This window comes from Crocuta crocuta, unplaced genomic scaffold, assembly GCF_008692635.1.
Source record: "Crocuta crocuta isolate KB4526 unplaced genomic scaffold, BGI_CrCroc_1.0 scaffold369, whole genome shotgun sequence".
Lineage (NCBI taxonomy): Eukaryota > Metazoa > Chordata > Mammalia > Carnivora > Hyaenidae > Crocuta > Crocuta crocuta.
In genome coordinates this window covers 4,644,482-4,666,376 of record NW_027529441.1, presented here as the reverse complement: position 1 = coordinate 4,666,376, position 21,895 = coordinate 4,644,482, and the positions used below count along the sequence as shown (strand labels likewise).

General features: G+C 40.8%; 1 protein-coding gene across 1 annotated transcript in view; it reads right to left on the bottom strand.

The window, feature by feature from the left end:
* Positions 1–21,895, bottom strand: part of ADAMTS5 (ADAM metallopeptidase with thrombospondin type 1 motif 5) — a 143,672-nt gene that overhangs the window by 8,629 nt on the left and 113,148 nt on the right. Inside the window, exons 9-13 of the mRNA XM_077760165.1 lie at positions 16,738–16,905; positions 7,109–7,392; positions 5,940–6,123; positions 5,167–5,342; positions 3,133–3,308 (exon numbers count right to left, since the gene is read on the bottom strand). Of these exons, the coding sequence (XP_077616291.1) occupies positions 3,133–3,308; positions 5,167–5,342; positions 5,940–6,123; positions 7,109–7,392; positions 16,738–16,905 (988 nt within the window). The remainder of the gene's footprint in view (positions 1–3,132; positions 3,309–5,166; positions 5,343–5,939; positions 6,124–7,108; positions 7,393–16,737; positions 16,906–21,895) is intronic.

Sequence of the window (21,895 nt, the reverse complement as noted above, 5' to 3'; positions counted from 1 at the left end):
TTCCCATGTGTGAAACCCTTACCTCTGCCAGTCATATTTTATCACAGTTACAGGAAAATATGTTTTGGTTATATTCAGAGTTCAAATGATACCTAACAGGATGTAAAGAAAGTAAAGAATGAAGGGTATAGGAATCAGGCAGGAGAGCTTTTTTTTTTTAAAAATTTTTATCCTTATTCCTTAGAGTGTTTCTCATATTCATGAGAATCAGTTGGGATTATTAGCATTGCCGGAGGTCTTCAGACTGAGCTTCCCAAAGCAGCGGGAAGGAGGAGGCCTGGTACCTTGAATTCTTAGTGCCTCGATAAAATACGATTCTCTTACTCTCCTGGTACAAGCTGCCATTTACTGAGATGAAGAACATTGAGGGAGGAGTGAATTAAGATTAGGGTCATATTTGTGAAGAAGTCTGAGCTTGCTGAAATACTTTAACATGCATGATCTCATCTGATGGTCACAGCAATATTAAGTTGCAAGATAATAACGATTAATTTCATTCTACTCTCAAGAATTCTGATTGTAGGGGCACCTGGGTGGCTCAGGGGGTTAAGCGTCCGACTTTAGCTCGGGTTATGATCTCAAGTATCGTGAGTTCGAACCCTGCGTCAGGCTCTGTGCTGACAGCTCAGAGCCTGGAGCCTACTTCAGATTCTCTTTGTTGCCCTCTCTCTTTTCCCCTTTCTCGCTTGGGCTCTCTCTCTCTCTCTCTCTCTCTCTCAAAAATAAGTGAACATTAAAGAACAATTCTGAGAGGGAAAAAAAAAGAAGTGACTCTTGAAAGATCACACCAGCTTTGTCATCTACGAAGCCAGAGTTTGGCTACCAAGATTTCAGCTCCAAGAGCAATGTCCTTTCTCATACATCACACTTGGCCAAGGTAATTGACTTGGAATAGTTAAACAGCTCATTTGTGTCATGCAATATAATCTTGGTTAAATCAACTGGCAAGCCACTATGTTCCCCACCACTTGTCACTACCATGAATTTCTTCATCTTTTCATGTGACAACAAATATGCAGATATTGGGTGTCAATACAGAAACAAAATTCTTGGGGTGCCTGAGAAGCTCAGTCTGTTAAGCGTCCGGCTTCAGCTCAGGTCATGATCTTGTGGTCTAAGGGTTCGAGCTCTGCATCAGGCTCTGTGCTGACAGCTTAGAGCCTAGAGCCTGTTTCAGATTCTGTGTCTCCCTCTTTCTCTTCTCTGCCCCTCCCCAGCTCGTGCTCTGTCTCTCTCTGTCTCAAAAATAAATAAACTTAAAAAAAAAAAAAAGAAAAGATAGATGGGCATGGAGGAGGGCACTTGTGGGGATGAGCACTGGGTGTTATATGGAAACCAACTTGACAATAAACTGTCTGTAAAAAGAAAAAAGAAAAAGAAAAGAAACAAAATGCTAAATTTAATACTTAAAAAAGTGGCTTATAAGTCTATGTAGGAAGAATACGTAGCATATAGTACATAAGGTATTTTATTTCTTATTTGATTCCTGAATGTCTTCCCTTTCCTTCTTTCCTTTTTTTTAAAACAAAGTAACCTTTTCATCATATGACTTAAGGTATATATAGCCTTTGCTTTAGCATTGAACAACCATGCAAAATTAGATAAGCCCTAAACTTTCAGAGTCCCAGGCGCTGCATTCGTAAAACAAAAAGGTAGACCATCATTTCTAAGGTGTCTTGCACTTGTGCAATGTATAAAAATGTGGTATGAGGGCACCTGGGTGGCTCAGTTGGTTAAGCGTCCGACCTCGGCTCAGGTCATGATCTTGTGATTCATGAGTTCGAGCCCCACGTCGGGCTCTGTGCTGACAGCCAGCTCAGAGCCTGGAGCCTGTTTCAGATTCTGTATCTCCCTCCCTCTCTGACCCTCCCCAGCTCATGCTGCCCTTCGCTCTCTCTCTCTCTTTCTGTCAGAATTAAATAAAACAGTTTTAAAAATGTGGTATGTAATTGACGTGCAGGGTCTTTTATAGAGATGGCTCAATATAGTCCAATGACTCACTAGCAAATAAGATTAGTAATGCATATTTTAATTCAGAATAGATTCTGCAGCTATACAATTTTTTTATTATATCAAAGAAAATTTCCAGTGGTTCACAATAAGATGGCATGTGATTATTTTAGTAAATCCTTATTGTTACTCTGGTTTGCATATTACCTCCAGTAAAGACAATAGAGGACACATATCACAAATAAGGTTGTACCGGACCAACATTACTCAGCGTAAGGGTGGTTTGCCGAAGGGGAAAGACAATCCTGTATTTCCTCAGGCTCTTTAGCTGGCTCCCTTCTCCTAGCTGATACCATAATATTTCATGCCAAAAATTGGGTCCTTTATTTTTATTATTTTTAAGTTCACTTATGTATTTTGATAGAGATAGAATGAGCAGGGGAGGAACAGAGAGAAAGAGAGGGAGAGAGATAATCCCAAGCAGGCTCTGCACCATCAGCATGGAGCCCAATATGTGGCTTGAACCCACGAACCATGAGATCATGACCTGAGGAAAAACCAAGAGTTGGGTATTTAACAGATTGAGCCACTCAGGCGTCCCGAAAATTGGATACTTTATAAATTTACACATTTAAAACAAAAGCCTAGTCAAGACCACGACAGGAAGCAGAAGTTACTGTATATATTTCTCTATAGAGAAGATTTAAACCAGGAAAGGTCACTACAAAATGGGACTGTTGTCTGCATCCCTGCAACTGACTTACAGGTCTTCTCAAGAAAAATACAGCGTCATGAAAAATCATTTGTAAGGTGAAATAATTATGATGAAGACTCGCCATCCTTCCCTAAATATGTTTCAGAAATAATAGATCCAGCTAGTGATCTGTTATTAGCGAGATGGCTCGCGGGGATGCCACAGACTCCTCCTTTGCGGTTTTCATACTCTGCAAGACCTTGACCTCAGAACCAGCTGGTTTATTTGCTTCCAGACGTTCCAGGACCTTCCGCTCTGACCAGAGCTTTCTCCTCTCCCCTCGCAGGTTCTCATATGCACGATATGTTACTAGAGCCGTGCTGGACCCCTCCACAGATGGCTCATGATGTTAACACGAGTTACCTTTTCAGTTTCTCAGGTCTAAAGCTTTGCTCTAGTCACGTAAGGGCAAGCGATCTACCCCTCACCTTTTTTTATTGAAGGTCCCGACCACCTTGGTGCAACTGGAGTTGTCTCCCCCGCACACTGCACACTTGTCATACTGCAGCTTGGAGCCGATGATGCCGTCACAGCCAGTCCGGACACACTTCCCCCGGACGCACACGGAGTTACTGTACGGCCTGCATTCGGTCCCATCCGTCACCTGAATAGCGAGGCTTACATTAGCAGCGCGAAAAACTTGTGCACAGGTACTTGGTTTCCACCGTAAAAAAGCAAGTTCTAATTCACTGGGTTCTGAGTCTGATGGGGATAGTACATCAAAAAATAAACAAACAACTGAAAAAGCATAGTTCCCAAGAGTATCTAACGGAAAACTCCTTGACATCTTGGCAGAAAGAAGATCTGAGATAAATCTCGGTTATGCACTTTCTCTCTTGAGCTTAATTCCAAAGATGCCAAGAGACCCAAAGTCCTCATCCCCCTTTCTGCATACCTCGCACATTCCCACGGTATTGTCTTGCCTTTTTACACTGCTAGAAGCCATCGTCTCACTTCGCATGTGGGATGTGTCCTTAGTGCGGGGCGCAAAAAATGAGCTAGCTTGAGGTGGCAGAGATCCTTGTTGGTGGCATAATTGTTACTATATTTGAAAATCTACACTTGACATTCAAAACCTTGTTGTGGTTGGAAAGCGTGCCCTATCGTGTGTTCAACTGTCAGACGCTGAAATTGAGACAAACATACTAGTGTAGAAACGGAGTGTGGGGAAGTCAAAGCAAAGTACTTACTGGAAGACACTGAATATATATTTTGAGAAAAGGAATCAGCGAATCAGTATATACTTAAAAAACTAGTTATAAAATAGTATGTATATGCAGTCTGTGTTTTGTGTATGTGAGTATACATAAATAACATATGTAGTCACATATATAAATACGCTTGTATTTTGTATTTGGGTATCTACTATTCTTTTCACATATGTGTGTGAGTATGTGAGTGTTCATATGTGTGCAAATTGAAGTGGGGTATACTTCAGCACACTCACAGCTCTCCGAATGGTGGCATTTCCAGGTGATGTTTTTGCTTTTATTTCTTTTGTCATATTTTTTAAATGAAAATGTGTTATTTTACAATAAAAAGAGAAGGTATTTAAAAAATGACTTATGTTGGACATTAACTTATCTTTCGGTAATATGTCACACATACCTCAAGGCCAATTTCAGAGGTAGTTTTAAATGTTTACAAATTAGAAAACCAGTATTTTGAATTGCTGCATACCCCTGATTGTGAAAAATAAAACTGTTAGTAACTTAGAAAATGCTTTCCTGGGAAAAATAAGGAATAGTTCCAAGCACATATATTATAACATTTATAACTATAGGGACATGAATTCATATTATGGGTCTAAGACATATAAAAGTGTGGGTCATGGGGTACCTGAGTGGCTCAGTTTAAGTGTCTGACTCTGGCTCAGGTCATGATCTCATGGTTTGTGAGTTCGAGCCCCTCATCAGGCTCTGTGCTGACAGCTCAGAGCCTGGAGCCTGGTTCAGATTCTGTCTCCCTCTCTCTCTGCCCCTCCCCCACATGCTCCATGTGTCTCTCTCTCTCTCAAAAATAGACGTTAAAAATTTTTTTAAAGTCTGACCCAAAGACGATGATCTTGAAACCTATCTCCATGAATCACCAAAGGAATTCTTAAATAAATAATGGAAAAAACAGAAAGCTTTCTTGCTTTCAGTTCCCCATAGAAGCATGCCTAGGAAATTCTAGTTTTGTCCAAGGTTATTTTGAAGTTAAGGTCACACCTGACCTTCCCTGACAGAGAGCTGCATTTTGTAAAAATAGCTTTTAAAACATGCCCTTGTTTTGTTTTTACAGACTAATTTGTGTTCTTTGTAGAAGGTCTGAAAATATAGACCTTATAGGGATGAAAGAAAAACCCTCCAAAATCTAGCCACCCCAAAAATAATGACTGTTATTTGGTAGCTCTAGGCTTTATTCTACCAAGTCATCTCCAGGGAAGCTCTCCTGTTTCTGGATGGGGGGCAGGCAGTTACCTTTGGAGAAAACACCACGTAGTAGCCAGTCCCCTTAGCTCTGCAGGTCAGTTTGCACACATCCCCCAGCAGGACACCTGCGTATTTGGGAACCCATTCCACAAATGTCTTGACTCCTTTTGCGTCAGACTGATATCCATTTTTGGCCTCACACTGTTCATGGCGAAAAGATTTTCCTAAAAAAACAAACAGGTCATGTTATTACTTTATACATTCAGACCCTTAGACATACTCTTGTGCTCTGACATAGTTTTAAGAAGAAGACGCAAACTTTTTTTCTTGCAGAGCCCCTCTACACATCAGTGTGGAAGGCTTCTGTCCGTACATGGAGTGGAAAACAATCCTTATCTTCTTCCTACTCTCTGAATATCGAATTTTTATTTTTTAATTAATTAATTATTTTTTTTAACATTTATTTTGAGAAATGGACAGAGCGTGAGCAGGGGAGGGCAGAGGGAGAGGGAGACACAGAATCCGAAGCAGGCTCCAGGCTCTGCGCTGTCACCCCAGAGCCTGACGCGGGGCTCAAACTCACGAACCACGTGCTCATGACCTGAGCTGAAGTCAGCTGCTGAACTGACTGAGCCACCCAGGCGTCCCAAATTGTTTTTAATAACAGTTTAAAAATCACTCATGCATCCGTTATGGATTTGCACACTGGTGGAACTGTGACGTACAAGATTAATAGTCTACTTCTCTAGCCTCCTTTATTACTTCCAGAATACAGATTACAAGTGGCACGTGGTGGCTGCGGACACTAGGGAACAGCGTACCGTTGGGTGGACAGGGCATGACGCTGCAGGAGCGGTAGATGGCCCTCTTCCCTGTGCAGTAGCGACCACTGTTTCTGGGTGCGGGGTTATTGCAATGGCGATAAGCAAACTGCACTCCTCCCCCGCACGAGCGAGAACACTGGCCCCAGGGCCCCCAGGACCCCCAGTTGCCGTGGCTTGATGTCTGAAATAGAAAATAGAAGATATTTTTAACTCAGAAAGCAGAAAAACCCTCAAAATGTACATTTGGAAAATTGTTTGCATTCAATGACATAGGGGAAACCCCATCCCAGGTATACATTTTCACGGAGTTGAACATGGTCACAGATATTGGACGTTCTGGAATTCTAAGCAATTCATCTTTTCTGCTCCCTGTGGTCCCGTGGCACTGGGATCTGAATGTTTCACTGTCAGTATTGAGCATGTTGCAAGGATTACTCCTGGTTTCTCTGGGTCTTCTGAAACTGTACAGTTCTTTTAGTAACCACTGACTCACAGCTAAGTTTTTGTAACTCTGATTCTGCATCTTTAACAAAATATATGATGCTGAGGGTTTTGCATGATGCCTGGCACGGCTGATTGTATTTACGTGTTTCTCCCTCTTTAGCACCTAAGTTCTGCATCCTATCTGCAGCAGACCCCCTGTCGCAAGCATAAATGTACTGGATGTGAGTTCAGCTTGGTTTCTGATGAGACTAGAGTCTTTCTCTGTCGAGAGGAAATATGATGGATATTGAAGTGCCCCCACATCCCATGCACCCACACCACGTGCACTCACGCTACATGTAACTACACCACAGGGAATGGTTAGCTCTATCCTGACACCCTTGGTCTACTACTTTAGCAACTGTATCAGGAAGAGGAGAGAGTCCACAGGGAAGAACGTTATAAACTCCTTTGCTGAAGGAGTGGGTGAAGAACTCTGGCTGCTGTCAGGGGATCTGAGAATGCGTGGTTGTGTGATAGTCTTGAAAGACAAGCACTGTGTGTATGTATGTCAGTGCTCTCCTTTGAAAGTCGCAGAAGAGTGAGCAAACACTTTGCTTGAGCCTTTCAAGGAAAAATATTTAAACTAGGAAATAAAGCCTTCTGGTGATAGTACCCACACATGTCACAGGAATGTACTTCAGATCCTGCGTCTCCAGGCATTGCGTGACAAAATCACTTACTGAATAATATTTTTTCTTGGTCTTGTCCACACACTTGCCCTGCAGGCAGATCCTCCCTTTCCCACATGGTGTCCCTTCCACGGCTGGCAGCTTCTTGGTCAGACACACCATCTGGCCCTGGCGTACCACGGCGCACCATAGGCGAGCGCAGACATCCATGCCAGGACACACTGAGTACTCGGGCCCAAATGTCAGGTTGCACTGCTGGGTGGCATCATACGTTTGTCCGGGGAGCTCTTCAGGGCCCAGTATCTGCTTGCGTGGTAGATCTAGCAAACAGTTACCTAAAAGAATAACTGAGATTGACTACTGCTCTGTGTTTAGCTTCTAACTACTAAATTCATGGATCTGAAAATGCAATGTTCCAGCTGGTGTGGGAGCATAACCCACCCCCAAATCTGCAGGCTGATGCCTGGGAGAAGGGGCTCCATAGAAGATGGACGTGGGCACCTCTCTGCATTCACCAACCCCCTCCCAGAGTTTCATGGGCTATGTGCTCTGGGGCATCTATAATGATGGTTGTGGTATGAGCAAATAAAATTATTTTGTAATAATTCGTTGTAAAAATAGCCACTGTGCTGAGGGGCTACAGGAAATCAGGATGGACCTGGAGGAAATAAGATAATGCACATAACAACAACAACAACAGAAACAATAATAATATTAATAAATAAGCATTGACAACTCTGAGAAGCAGAATTTGTCCATGCACCCTATTTATACCCTTCTCGGCTTTCAGCTCATCTCTTCCTCATGTGCCCATCCAAGTCCCTGTCTATTAATTCCATAAATAATTACAAGGGGAGAGCTCATTCATTCTTCTATCAACAAGCATTTGGCCAGCACCTATAATGTTCTAGCAAACATACTAGATATTGGGAAAACACAAAAATGACCCAGATCTACACCTCCAGGTCTCCCAAAAAAGTGAGGAAAAGAAAAGAAATGAAATACTGCCTCAAGACTTATATGAATTTTAATGACAGAGCTTTCATGAGTCACAGGAAAAAGGAGCAGTGGGCAAAGGAAAGACATAATCTTTGAAAATGTGGGACAGAGCCCATCTTTTAACTCTTTTTTGTCTCCCATTTGGGTCTATTCTTCAATGAAGCTAGTAGTTGTTGGGTGCTTGAAGTGTGTCACACAAGTAAGCTGGCACTCTCCCTACATAGTAATATGAGGAGTATAAAGGAGTGACATTGGGGGAGCAATAGAAGTGGGTGCACATGCTGGCAACATTGTACGTATGGCATCATCACATAAGCACCAATCACAATTGTACAACACCCATGGTAACAGTTTTGACCATTCAGTGTCTGTGAGGCGTACGTTACTTTTGGCGGGACCCAATAATGACCTTTGAGAATCCTTTGAAAATGACCAATTAGGAGGTGAGCTCAAAGGGCCTACATGGGGTTTAGGCAAGCAGTGAGTGATTGGCTAGTTTGTACAGAGTAACTACCTGCAATTCCCAGCCCTGACTCAGACCACAGGAATGTTACACATTCTTTTGATTGGCTGATCCGAGGGTGGTCCGAGAGTGGCTTTAGCTGAAGCTTTTCCTAGAACGGGGGCTACGTGCAGCCCGAGGTTGCTCTTAATGGAGGACTTAATTTCAGGCTCCTCAATACATGCCTCTCCTCCCCTCAAAAGCTTCCCTTAAGTATTCTTGCTCAGTGAGTTAACACCATGAATTTTCTCTGGGCATACAGAAGCTTGCATATTACCCATCAGTTTCTGAATCTTTTTGTTTAATTGATTTAAGATTTGCTCATTGATTATTAATAGCACTAAACATAACAAACATTTACACTATTCTCACTTAAAAAAAACTTTTTTTAAGGTTTATTTATTTTCGAGAGAGAGAGAGGGGCACCTGGGTGGCTCAATTTAAGCGTCCGACTTTGGCTCAGGTCATGATCTCGCGGTTCGTGGGTTTGAGCCCCGTGTCGGGCTCTGTGCTGACAGCTAGCTCAGGGCCTGGAGCCTGCTCTAGATTCTGTATCTCCCTCTCTCAGACCCTCCCCTGCTCATGCTGTCTCTGTTTCTCTCTCAGAAATAAATAAAAACATTATAAAATAAATATATAGAGACAGACAGACAGAAACAGAGGCAGACCATGAGCAGAGGAGGGGCAGAGAGAGAGGGAGACACAGAATCCGAAGCAGGCTCCAGGCTCTGAGCTGTCAGCACAGAGCCTGAAGCGGGGCTCGAACCCACGAACCGCGAGATCATGACCTGAGCTAAAGTCGGACGCTTAACTGACTAAGCCACCCAGGTGCCCCCTCAATTCTTTACATGTACTTGCTTAATCCTCACAAGAACTCTTTGAGGTGAATTCTAATATTTTCTTTATTTTACAGACAAGGAAACTGAGACATGAAAAAATAGATCACTGACCGAATTCTACACCTCCATGTCTATTGGGGGTTTATGCTCAGAGCCTGCCTTCCTCATCATATTCCTTCTCGCCTCTGCTTAGCACATGGACAGAATTACTGCTTTTATTGCTAACCAGGCAGGCATGTGGAGGAATCTTTTAAATGGTGAATACTGTGCCTAATGGTAGAAACACCCGGTCTCAAGTCTAATTCTGGCAAAACACTAAGCGGCTGAGTGTTCTTGTCTTAACTTCTGAGTAATTAAGTTTTCCCTGATTTTCAAGCTCTGTGAAATGTTTCTCTTTTAACTGTGACACTCTCAGGGTAAAATTAACTAACAGAAATATAAAGGGTGACCAGAACATTACAAAACAATGACAGCTGACACTATGCTCGCGGTATCTAACCATTTTAGATACATTCAAGTCATTCTTTTTCACTTAACAAAAGAAAATCACATTTCAATCTTACTTTCCACTGAGAAATGGAACAGTCAGCACATTTTAAGTATGCTGCAAATGTTTTCACAACTACGTTCAAGTTTCTTCAAAGTGAATACCTTAGAATTTGTCAATCTGATGGAAGCATTATATGAAAATGAATAAAGAGCAGAGTTCCTATTTAATTTCTGAGCCAGAATGTTTGAAGAGGTAAAGTTTCTGAAGGCAAGCCAGAAAAAGCATTATAAATAAGTATCCAGCCAAAGAGAACTTTGGGAGAAAAACATCGAGTTAAAAGAAAAACATCAACATCAAGTCAATAGGAAAGAATGATAGTAAAACCTCACTAAGCTTTGTTTGGAAGACGGTAGGCACTGAGAATTCTATGAAAAGCGTTATCTTCATTGCTACATGAAAAGAGAATATTGTATAAACCAGGGAATACTTGACAGATCGCTGATGTTACAAGACTGTCAACAAATGTCTGAGACAGCAAGAATGCTTTCCAATTCTTCAAAAGTGCTGTTTTAAGAAACTTTGTTATTTTACTAAAAAGCACAGAATCGTAAAACTGTTTAACTAAGGATCAGGCTGTGAAGCCTTGAACGTGTGTGGGTACACGTGGTGTGGGTCTACCTTTTGTGTCTTGTTTTGTGTTTTTTTTTTTAAATCTATTTAAGTGTTTTTTTGAATTTATTTTTGAGAGAGAGATAGAGACAGCATGAGCAGGAGGGGGTCAGAGAGAGAGGGGGACACAGAATCTGAAGCAGGCTCCAGGCTCTGAGCTGGCTGGCTGTCAACACAGAGTCCGACGCAGGGCTCGAACCCACGAACCGTGAGACCATGACCTGAGCCCAAGATGGACGCTTAACTGGCTGGGCCACCCAGGTGCCCCTCACCTTGTGTGTCTTGAGCCAAAATAATTAACGGCCTCTTTATGGGCTTACAGTCAACTGACATCTTTCCACCTCGCTAGGAGATGATGAGCAAAAATAAACATAATTCAATTTGAAATCAACGTACAACAAGGAGACTTTGGGATGTGGCATCTCTTTAAAAGCTTAATACCAAATTGTTAAGTTTTGTTTTGTTTTGTTTTGAGTATTGTTGACACATGATGTTACATTAGTTTCACATCCGAAGCATAAGTTTTAAAAATGAATAACACATTTGCTTTGTTATTGAAAATATGGTATCTCAGGGGCACCTGGGTGGTTCAGTCCCGTAAGCATTCAACTTTGGCTCAGGTCATGTTCTCATGTTTCCTGAGTTCGAGCCTTGTGTAGGGCTCTGTGCTGACAACTTAGAGCCTGGAGCCTGTTTCAGGTTCTGTGTCTCCCTCTGTCTCTCCCCTCCCCCACCCACGCTCTGTCTCTCTGTCTCAAAAATAAATAAACAATAAAAATAAATTTAAAAACTATGGTATCTCATTTCTATGGTTTTCCCCTAGAGGTCACTTGAGGATGACTTCTTTCTTAAAGTAAAATGATTTATTTCAGAATTGCCATTAATTTATTATTCCAATGTTCTCAACAGGATTTGTTGCTGCACTAGTTTCTATTTACCCTGAAACTTACAGTCTATCAATTTCATCTCTAAGCTTAATTATGTCCTTTTGCAATATAAAATAGGTACAGACACCTCTACCAAATGGAATGCTTTCCATTGTTGTTCTAGAGAGCAACAATAAAAAAGAAGTCACTCTAGAGCGATTCACTGAATCGCATGGTATAAAATATTTAAAACCTAAGTGGTAGTGGATTGGATATACATTGTCCATTTTTCTAAAAATGTATATAGTTTGGGGGAAAGACCAAAACAGGAAATCTGTCAATCTTTTAGTATCATTTGCATTGACCTCTAGAAGCAGCCAATCTACTGTTGACTTTTCTTAACCTGTCTGACTTTTATTCTCAACCACTGCTTCCCATCTATTTCCCGTATTTTTCAATTTATCCTCGTCTGAAATCCTATCTGGGCTCTCTGCTGCCAACATTCTGCCTGCTTGTTCTCTTCCACAAATCGCCAAGTTGTTTTTTCCCTTCCTCCCTGCTTCCTTTTTTCCCCTTCGTTTTCACATATAAGAGAAACGCCAGTAACACAGGCGTGAAATTAAACATCAGCCCGAACATCCATGACATATCAGAAATCAATTAATATTCCCAATGAAACCTGTCTACTGAAAACTGTCCCCTTTTACTTGCAAGTGTATCTCCCTGGCAACACAAAGTTCTTTTAAGACTTTATTTGAATGGCTATCAGCAGAAGAGAAACTGATACATTACAAGCCAGGCAACAGAGTCACCTCGAGGACATTGACAATGCACAGACCGTTGTTGCTGACCAAAAACAATTTGAGAGATCTCTTTGTGAAACTGTCATAATCTTGAAGTGCACTGTTTAGCAAATGTAACACCAAAGAAATTAGATGAAAAAAGTCTCCATGTTATAGGATGAAGCATAGCTTTTTAAAAAATATCAGTCACTATGTCCTTTAAATATGTTTCTAATTGCAGTCTCTTTTTAAAGAACACGTTTATTGTGAAAATCAAGATGCTGTCATGATGGGCCTGGAGTTTTATGAGCACTGCCTTTAAAACTGAATATTAAGATCTTATTACTGGCTTTGTAGTCTACATTGGATTCAGAGAACTGGTTTTCGAATACCATTTTGTCTCCAAAGTTCTGTGTTTAGTAGATGACTGTAAACTTAGCTCTTTAAGTATGTTGCATGTCGATATTTCAAAGTTGTCTCTAGATTCTCCTTAGCAGCCTGTGTCAAGGGTGCTCTTCAGCTATATCTTTTTGGAGGTGGCCTTTCTCATCACCTGGCACCGTGGACTTTGGGATATAGTGGACACAGCTATCTTTCTTGGCTTCAAGGTTATTAGCATCTGAGAAAGGAAATTCAATAACCTGCTTTCGCTGCACAATTCTCCTGCCAATGCTTACCTTTATTTTTGAGGATCACAGTCCTCGCCAGCTTGCATAGAGCTAAGTTGTATAAACACTGCAGAATGTCTACAAGTATCTTGGCGAGGCTGATGGGGGAGTTCCCCTGAGATGTGGCTTCTCTATTTCTGAATCACAAATCTGCAGGCACGGTTATTTTAGCGTGTGCGTGTTGACTTTTCAACCCTAACCTAATTGCTACATACTCCTTGTTGGAAGTAAATCAGGAAACACTCAGTATTAATGAATTTAAATTTGGCAGTGGGAGAGTGCTACAAATGTCCAGCTACTTAAGGCTAATAATTTTCAAAACAAGTCAAATGATGTGCATTTAATTGTGCTTTAAGACCTCATTTCTCTAGCACTGGGGGGGAGGGAGACAGATAAGCTATTATCCATGAATAGATTTTCCAGACAAGGAACACTTTAGGTACCATCTAAAAATTGTATAAATTTCGTGAGAGTATCTTTGGATTTGCTGCCTTTATAGTAGTGTCACAAATTAATCAATTTTATCTTCCTACATAGCAAATCACTCTTTTCTGAGCATGGATTATGGTATCATGCAGAAATACAGAGGTACTATTTGGGATTATGGTGGTGTGATACCATTTTTGACCTGGCAAAAGGTGCCAGACCTCTGAGCTTTTAATGTTTTAGGGCTACATTTTACAGCATTTCTGGTTTCTCCCTTATTGTCAACGATATCCTTTCTTGCTCTCAGTTTACCTATCTGAAGTCCCCACCCCACCCCCGCCGGCCCCTNCCTGCCATGACTATTTCATTGCTTAAAACTCTTACTGGCCAGAAAAGTAGTACAGAAAAGTAATAGAACCATTTCTATTAACTATGAATGAACGGGCTTTGCATGGAGTCTGAGTCATTTCCTATAAGCAAAGTGAAAGGATTTTATGATATGGTTTCTTGGTATCAATCTAGCCTTCTAAGAAAGATGTGTTTGTTTGTTTTTCTTTCCTCTAGGACTCTGACGCTCTCCCTGGTTTTCTCCTAAGCTCTGAAGTTGAAATGTCAGAGCCTCGACCGTCTCAGGATGAGACTTACTAGATCCTATCACCGCACTTTCACTAAAACTGACTTAACTTGGTTTTTTGGTGACAGTGTAAGTTATTAAATTATTTGAATTTCCCTTTAAATGAATGCAGTACATAGAGGGTACCGCTGTTTCAGGATCTGTGTGTGTTGTTTTGAAATGAGCATGATCGAGCTTTGCAATTGTACCCTACTTTCTTTGGCTGTCCATAATCTCAAATGACTTTATTCATTACTGGCTCCTGATAAAATAAGCATGTGTATGTGTGTTTGTGTGTGTGTGTGTGTTGGTCATAACAGAAGACTGCCCAACCCATATATGCAAAAGTGAGAGATTGTAAGCTTCATGAAATGAATGAATGAAGACGCAGACTATGAGAATTTGCTGTTCCAAGAATTTTGGTAATTTACTCAGTGTATTTAATGTGTGAGTGGCAAATTCAGATAAGATTTTATCAATGCAAGTGATAAGATCCACATCCACTAAAAGTATGCTCTTCGTTGCTATCTATCATCAAGATCTCTGGAATGGACATAGAGACATGTGTAAATTATGTAAATCTGTTGCAAAAGTTTAAAAAAAATCTGAGCATGGACTCTTTTAAATACAGAAGTGATGCTTAAAAATGAAGACAACACTGAAAGCATATTTACTGCACAGAAAATAAGATCATGAATTCCACAAACATGAAATCAACGACTCATTCCAAAATTATGGCAATAGGAACACAATTCTGCACAGCATTGTAATTAGCTGACCTAATACTTGCACAGGAAAATAAAAATGGGCCCATTTTAGCCATAAGTATTTGCTGCCTTAGCAACTAAATCCATTCATTTAGGGATTCAGAGTTGAGCTCAAACTTTTGGAATGTGTAGGTTCTGAAATAAAATATTATTGCTATCTCATTTTCAGGAAACCCAGGGAAAAAAGCAGCAAGCAATATTAAAAGTAGAGACTAACGTTCCACTCAAGAAGAGCTTTAGTAGGCACTGAGATGCTCAATGTGGACAGGCAGATGATTAGGTAAGCATTCAATGGCAGGACTTAGCAGCAGCGTAAACTGAGCTACACAGAAAACCACCCCTTATTATTAGCCTCAAGGAAAAGCCTAACACATGGATTCTTAGTATTTTCCCCTAAATCTTTGAGATCTTGGGATGTCCATCCAATGAGCAAAGAGTGGTTTCTATTTAGGGAAATTTTAAGAGTCCCATGCTCTACTGACTGAGCTAGCCGGGTGCTTGATTGAGGGAAATTTTAAACCAGGCGAAGCTTGGATTGTTTTCAGGAATAGGATATTTTAAAAAGTTTAAAGTAGCTGAAACATTACCGGGTCACCACTAACATAGCAAAACAGAGTTAATGAACAGATTTTGCCTCCAAGATACCAAAGAACCTTATAGCAGAATTTCTTTGTGTCCTAAGAATTCATCAGTTGTTTTGACGTTACTTCGCCAACATTCATGATGGCCAACTCACGAGGATATTATGAAATATTAGGCCATAAGCTTAGTGGAATCCAGAAAAACAACTATCACAGGTACTCTTTCGCTAACTCTACACCATACATTGTGAGATAATTTTCTGGACAATTGTTCTGATCAAAACTTTCTGTCATATTCAGTTCAACCACCAGTTTTGGAAAGAGACACATTTTAAGAGGAAAGACAAGAATGAGACTATGTCCATTTCTATAACCTGAGAAACATGAACCATGTGGTCTCTGTAGGTCAACTCCTTCAACTCTAATGCATCTATCCTCTCCTGCTTCTAGTACTTTAAAATAATAAAGGATGGAGGTGCCTGGGTGGCTCAGTCGGTTAAGTGTCCGACTTTGGCTCAGGTCATGATCTCGAGGACTGTGAGTTCAAGCCCCGCATTGAGCTCTGTGCTGACAGCTCAGAGCCTGGAGCCTGCTTTGGATTCTGCGTCTCTCTCGGCCCCACTCCCACTCCTACTCTGTCTCTCTCTCTCAAAAACAAATAAACATTAAAAAAAATAATAAAGGATGAAAAAATAAAATAAAGAAAATGAGAAAGGATGCTAGGAAATTAGCAACAGCTTGTTTCAAAAACTACTTAAAGGTCAGAATTTGTTATTTCTAAAAACTGTGACTTCCTTGGTATTTTTTATATAATTTATAAGACTAGTTCTAGATTTACAGAATTTCATAAAGTATGCTATGCTCTTGAACTGTCTAATGGATAAAACCAAAGATTTTCTTTTGAAGTTCTTCAAGTGTTTCTTCACCATTCAGATTGATTTTCTCGCTCTTTTCTGTAGTCTTCATTCTACTGCCAGGAGAATCTGCTGTCAGGATGAAACCAGATTCTTCCAGAGAATGCAAATCTAAAGAGCTTCCTTTCCTGGCTTTCTGATGCCGTAAAGAGGATCGGACAGAATTGTCACCTACATTTTAACCACACCCCTATAATAGGCATGTAGCAAATAATTCTGAGAGTCATATTAATAGCAGGGAAACAAGATGTCTGCCAATATTCTCACAGGAAGCTAGTGGTGAAAGACGGAATAGAAGCCAGGCTTTCAGAGCACTGGCTAGGCATTCTGTGTGGTCTCCCACACTGTCTGTCTTTTGAACTTCTCAGTTCCAAAGCAAAAATACCACCAAGGACGTTGGCATTATACAACAACAGACAGACGCTTTTGTCCTTTCCTGTCCTTACCTAAAAACCATTGTCTCAGAGGGCATGGTGGGCTTCCTGAGGAGGTAATAAAGTAACACTGGTAATAATCCTCCCTAAGTTCTGTTTCTGAGCTGTTTCTGTCTTGAATGACACATACCGTGGCCATCATCCAGGAATTCCGTGATGGTGGCTGAAGTGCACTTGGACCAGGGCTTGGAAGCGTCGATGCTGGTTAGGATGGAAGACATTAAGCGCTTATCTTCTGTGGAACCAAAGTTCTCTTCACAGAATTTGGAATCATCATGGGAGAGGCCGAGTAGATGTCCTAAGGGAGAGAAGAGAGGGAGTGCAGATAATGAGTGATTTTGCATTTCTACTTTTCCGTGACAATTATGCTAGCGCTTGGTTTCCCCCTCCCCCACCCCCAAATGTACATTAGTTCATTTTAATTGCCTTCTCATGCACAGACTGGACCCCCAGGGAAATTAAAGCTGCATGTAGTCAGAATAGTCACTTTTGGTGAACATTTAGAGGAAAACTGAAAAATTACATGAAGGAATAGATGGTCCCATAATCCATCTGGATCACACATGCTCAATGACATGTCGAAACAGGCCTTATTTGGAATCTAGACTTTGCAAGGCAACTGTAGGATTATGTCATAGCCCTTACCACATATTATTTTGATTACTTGTCTAATTTTCCGCCTTCTCTGATCAACCATGAGTCCCCATGAGATCAGAGAGCATCTCCTCCATCCACTATTGAAACCTCTGTATTCAACTCCATGTAGTGACTTCTATTTCTNGGGGGGGTGGGGGGGGGGAGAAAAGTGAAATGAGTAACTTTCCGGTTCCAAACAAAGGTAAGCTTGCTTTCACCCCTTCATTTCCTTTGTTTAGAGAGCTCTGCACGTTTGCTAATCCCCCAAATAAATGACATATTTTGAAAATATAGCCATCAAAGAAATGTCTAAAATACCAAGATGCCCATAATAAGCCCATTGTGGCCTGTTGGAGCTTAAAGAGAAAACAAATCCTAGAAACATAAGTGATTGTCCAAAACCACTCAGCCAGGTGGACAGTTGTGACCCAGCTCGGTCACATGCTCTCTGCAATCCACGCTGCCATTTCCAGTATCAAGCTCAGTTTCCTAATCATATTATGTTCTAGGCTGTGTTTTTTTTTTTAATTATCATATAAATTAGTTTTCACATAGCCTAACGATAGAATGATATTCTCCAGTAAACCTAAAATGTTGTTTTTTAAAAAAAATTCCAGGACAGTAGTTTGCAGAGACTCTAAAAATATAGATAAGTAGACCCTAGTATTTTTTTTTTTTTTGGTAAAGGTTTATAGAATCATACACAAAGCATCAAAAGAGGGTGTACAAAATACTATAGAAAAATGAATACTGCATTGGGTTCCTGTACGCCAAAGGCAGGGAATTTGGTCACTCTGCCAAAAAAAAAAAAAAGCTAGTGTGCAACAGTAAAACCCAGCAGAGATGAAATCTTTCATTCCACATTCCAACTACTTTCGGCCAACTTGTTAAATCACCAACACCTCATAACAAAATTGTCCTCCGAGCAGCTGCTTGCCGCTGTGCCTGAAATTAAGTGGCTAGGGCTCAGTGACCTTCCCACATTTTTATGGTATTTATGCACTTATTTACTTCAATAGCATTTGCCAGCCTAGCAAGTGTTCTGTGGGGGCTCCTCCTGCTCTCATGTTGTATTTCCTCAGTAGCACGAATGTGCATCAGAGTCTGTAAAGTGGGTCCCAAATAACACGTGAACGACGACGGGCGAGGGTGGGGGAGGTTGTCCCATTTTTGGATGGTAGATTGAGTTTTTTTCATGCAACCCACAGCTCAGAAAAAACAGAACCTTTCATCATGTGCTGTTCAAAACGGCTTAAGTTACTGAGTACATCTCACACTTGAGAAGGCCCTCTGTGCTTCTTGAACGTTTCCATCGGAGAATCTTTATCAGCCAACACGGTGGGACTTGTGTGGAAATTTCACACTTGGGGTCCCCCGACCCCCAGCATAAGAGAGAGAGGGAAAGTGGCCTAGGGTGGCTTCTGCCACATAACATTGATTTGAATCCAGGTTTTATATTTTAGAAAAATACGTGATTTCACATTCTATTTTGTAAGATACTCATATTTATTTAACAAAGCAATAGTCTTTTGCTCCAAATATATCTAAATAATAGTTTACATATAAATTTGTATTACAGCATCAGGTAATTTTGGAGGGTAAATTTCAGACTTCTGAATTAAAATACAGGTTGGGGTGCCCAGGTGGCTCATGGCGTAAGCTCCCAACTTTAGATTTTGGGTCAGGTTATGACTCAGGTTATGATCTCACAGTTCATGAGTTCGAGCCCTGCATTGGGCTCCGTGCTGACAGTGTTGAGCCTGGACAGGATTCTCTCCCTCTCTTTCTCTCTCAAGTAAATAAATAAAAACTTAAAATAAAATAAAATACAGACCATGTGGCAAACACCAAAGTGCATTTGAGAAGCCGTGCAGAGTACCTCAATTTTTTCTTTCATACAGAACGACGAGGCATATAATTTTTAAGGATTTCAATTATATAAGCAAAGCAGTTTATTTAAAAAATAGTTTGGTATAGTTTTATGAATCTTTTGGCATGTAAATTGGCATGCTAGTGTGAATTTTATGCCCCCTCAATTTCCTAATTTATCAATGTAACTTAGTTGCTGCTGAAGATACGTATAAGGAATTTTTATATGGCGACCAGAAAAGATTGCCATTCTGAGCATGAACAAACCCTAGTTCAGCATCAGTAAGAGCTAAAGAAGATGTGAGTTTTCTAAGATCTGCAAAAGTGAGTCAGGAATGGACTGCTTAAGGGTCAACTGAGAGACAGAATCTTTGGAGGAATATTCTGTTCTCCATGAAGAAACTGTCAGCTGGTTGAGAGAAGCATGCTCTCTCCAGGACAGTAAGAGTCATGGTCAAAGCGAAGAACATTTAAGCACCCACGGAAACAGCAGCCAGATCCAGGAGCTGGATCCAGGGCACAGTGAGCAAGACCCATGTGACTTCCCTTCAGGAGCTGGACAGGAATTACAATGGAAGATCAATGTGAGGAATGTTTGGACGCTCTTCAGGAGACACGTGACCGCCATACTAAAGGCTGAGAGCAGCAAAAGATGTGGTATTTTCAGATGTGATCCCCCAATCATTATGCTAAGCCCTCTACTGTCAGCCTGAAGTTTGCAAATAGCTTTGAGCCCTGAAATGGCAGGATTCGTATAAAAGCTCAAGATATTTTAAAAGGACACTCACTTTGATAACACACTATGATACTAAATTCTTATTCACATAGAAAAATCCAGAATTCAGAAAACTTAAGGCATAATGTTGGACCTGACAATAATACCTTTCGAGTCGGTGCTGTGAAAGGTTTAATTAGACTTGACCATGAGGTCAGTGATACCCTTAGACATCTGCCTTTTCCAGTGAGAATTTGTTCCGCAGTCACCCACAGGGAGGTTTAAAATTGTAAATGTGATCAGAGACGAAGCATTTCTCTGATAAGCAGCCTTCAGCAGGATTAGCACAGCTGGGATTTACATAAATGTGTCCCGGAGAATAAGAGAGCAAATGAAGAATATAAAGAACTGTTGGAGGAAACGTTTACAACCCCGGAAACCAAGGTGTTCTTTCATCAAAATGCATTTTACACGATGAGTCCTTAGAGCAATACAGAGCAGAGTCAGTTGCGGGGTGAAGGCCTTGGGGGAGGCAGAGCAATAGATTCAAGAGACCCACAGAGAAAGGCAATTCTTACCCTTGGAAAGGCTGATATTTCTTTCCCAAGTCCATGTAGGAAAGAAGAGTGAAGGGCACATGGGAGACTCAGTCGGTTAAGCATTTGACTCCTGATTTCGGCTCAGGTCATGACCTCAGGATTCCTCAGTTTGAGCCCCATGTGGTGCTCCACCTTGACAGTGAGGAGCTTGCTTGGGATTCTCTCTCCTTCCTCCTCTGCTCTTACCCCTCCCCTTTCTCTCTCTCTCAAAGCAAATAAAATTTAAAAAAGAAAAGAAAAGAGTGAGGAGTGAAAGCAGTTTTGAAGGTAAAAGAAGAGATTTGAGGAAGTTCAACCAAGCTCCTAGAGTAAAACCCCTACAGAGAGGAGACAGTGCAGATCATAGATAGAAGGCAATAACTCACTCTCAGGGTTTCAAATAGAGGATCCAAAGTCTGGCTTTAAGGAGGAATTAGTATTTGTATTTGCAAGAATTACTATTAGTATTAATGTTTGGAAGTATTAGTATTTGTAATTAGTAGACAGGCAAAAGATTTGAAGAGCTGTTCATCTGCTTTAACTACGTTAAGTCAGCTTGTTTCATAGTCAATCTTTAATTCTTGATTGATGCAATTGGAAACCTCTCACCTCAAATCCTGAGGCAATGAAGGAGCAAACACTCTTGTGTAGTGAGGGCACTTGTTAATGACATTTGTATTTATATATGAAATCAGAACATGAAAAGTATTACAAAAGTCAGAAGGAAACTCAGAGAGTAACATCACTGTGTAATCCAGGATTTTCCCAAGTGCTGCAGACTTCAGAACTGCATCTTGCTTTCTGAAATCATTATTAGAAGTCACAATGTAGTTTGCAAATGCTTTTGGAGAAAATACTTATCTATTCTTAATAGACATTAAATCATGCCGCGAATACAACAGTCTTGCTAATGAGTGCCCATCACACAAAGTAAGATCTGGAAGGAGCTTATTTGGATTACACAAGAAAATAAATTTCATGGTGAATTATGTCAAAGCAAAGACTATAGAGTAAGAGTCTGAATTACACTGTTATCTCAGAAATAGCAAACAATTAGCCACCGGCAATTTCTCTAGTACGATAATCGATAATCGTCTTTTTAAAGGCAAAATGAGTGGCATTTCATTAAATAAATCTCATTGTGATATTCACGATATAGACTTAGAGAGCATCTGGCCTCCTTAAATTCACAAATGAATCAGATGTTAGAAAATATGAGATAATGTACCCCCCGAGGCGGGGGGGGGAAGACACATTACAACAAAGGGAAAGGCTGACCCAGCCTCTTATTCAGCTCAGGTATTACTCTACAGCTAGGGTCACCTTATAGTATTAACCTCAGGAAGGAAATGTGGTTGTTTTTCTAAAGTTTGGTCTGAAAATGAAACAGAATTTCAAACTCTTGTATCTTGACCCTAAGCTGACCAATGGACAAAAGGACAGAGCACCACATCCTACAAAGTCATAAAAAGCTCTGTAATGTGTTTACT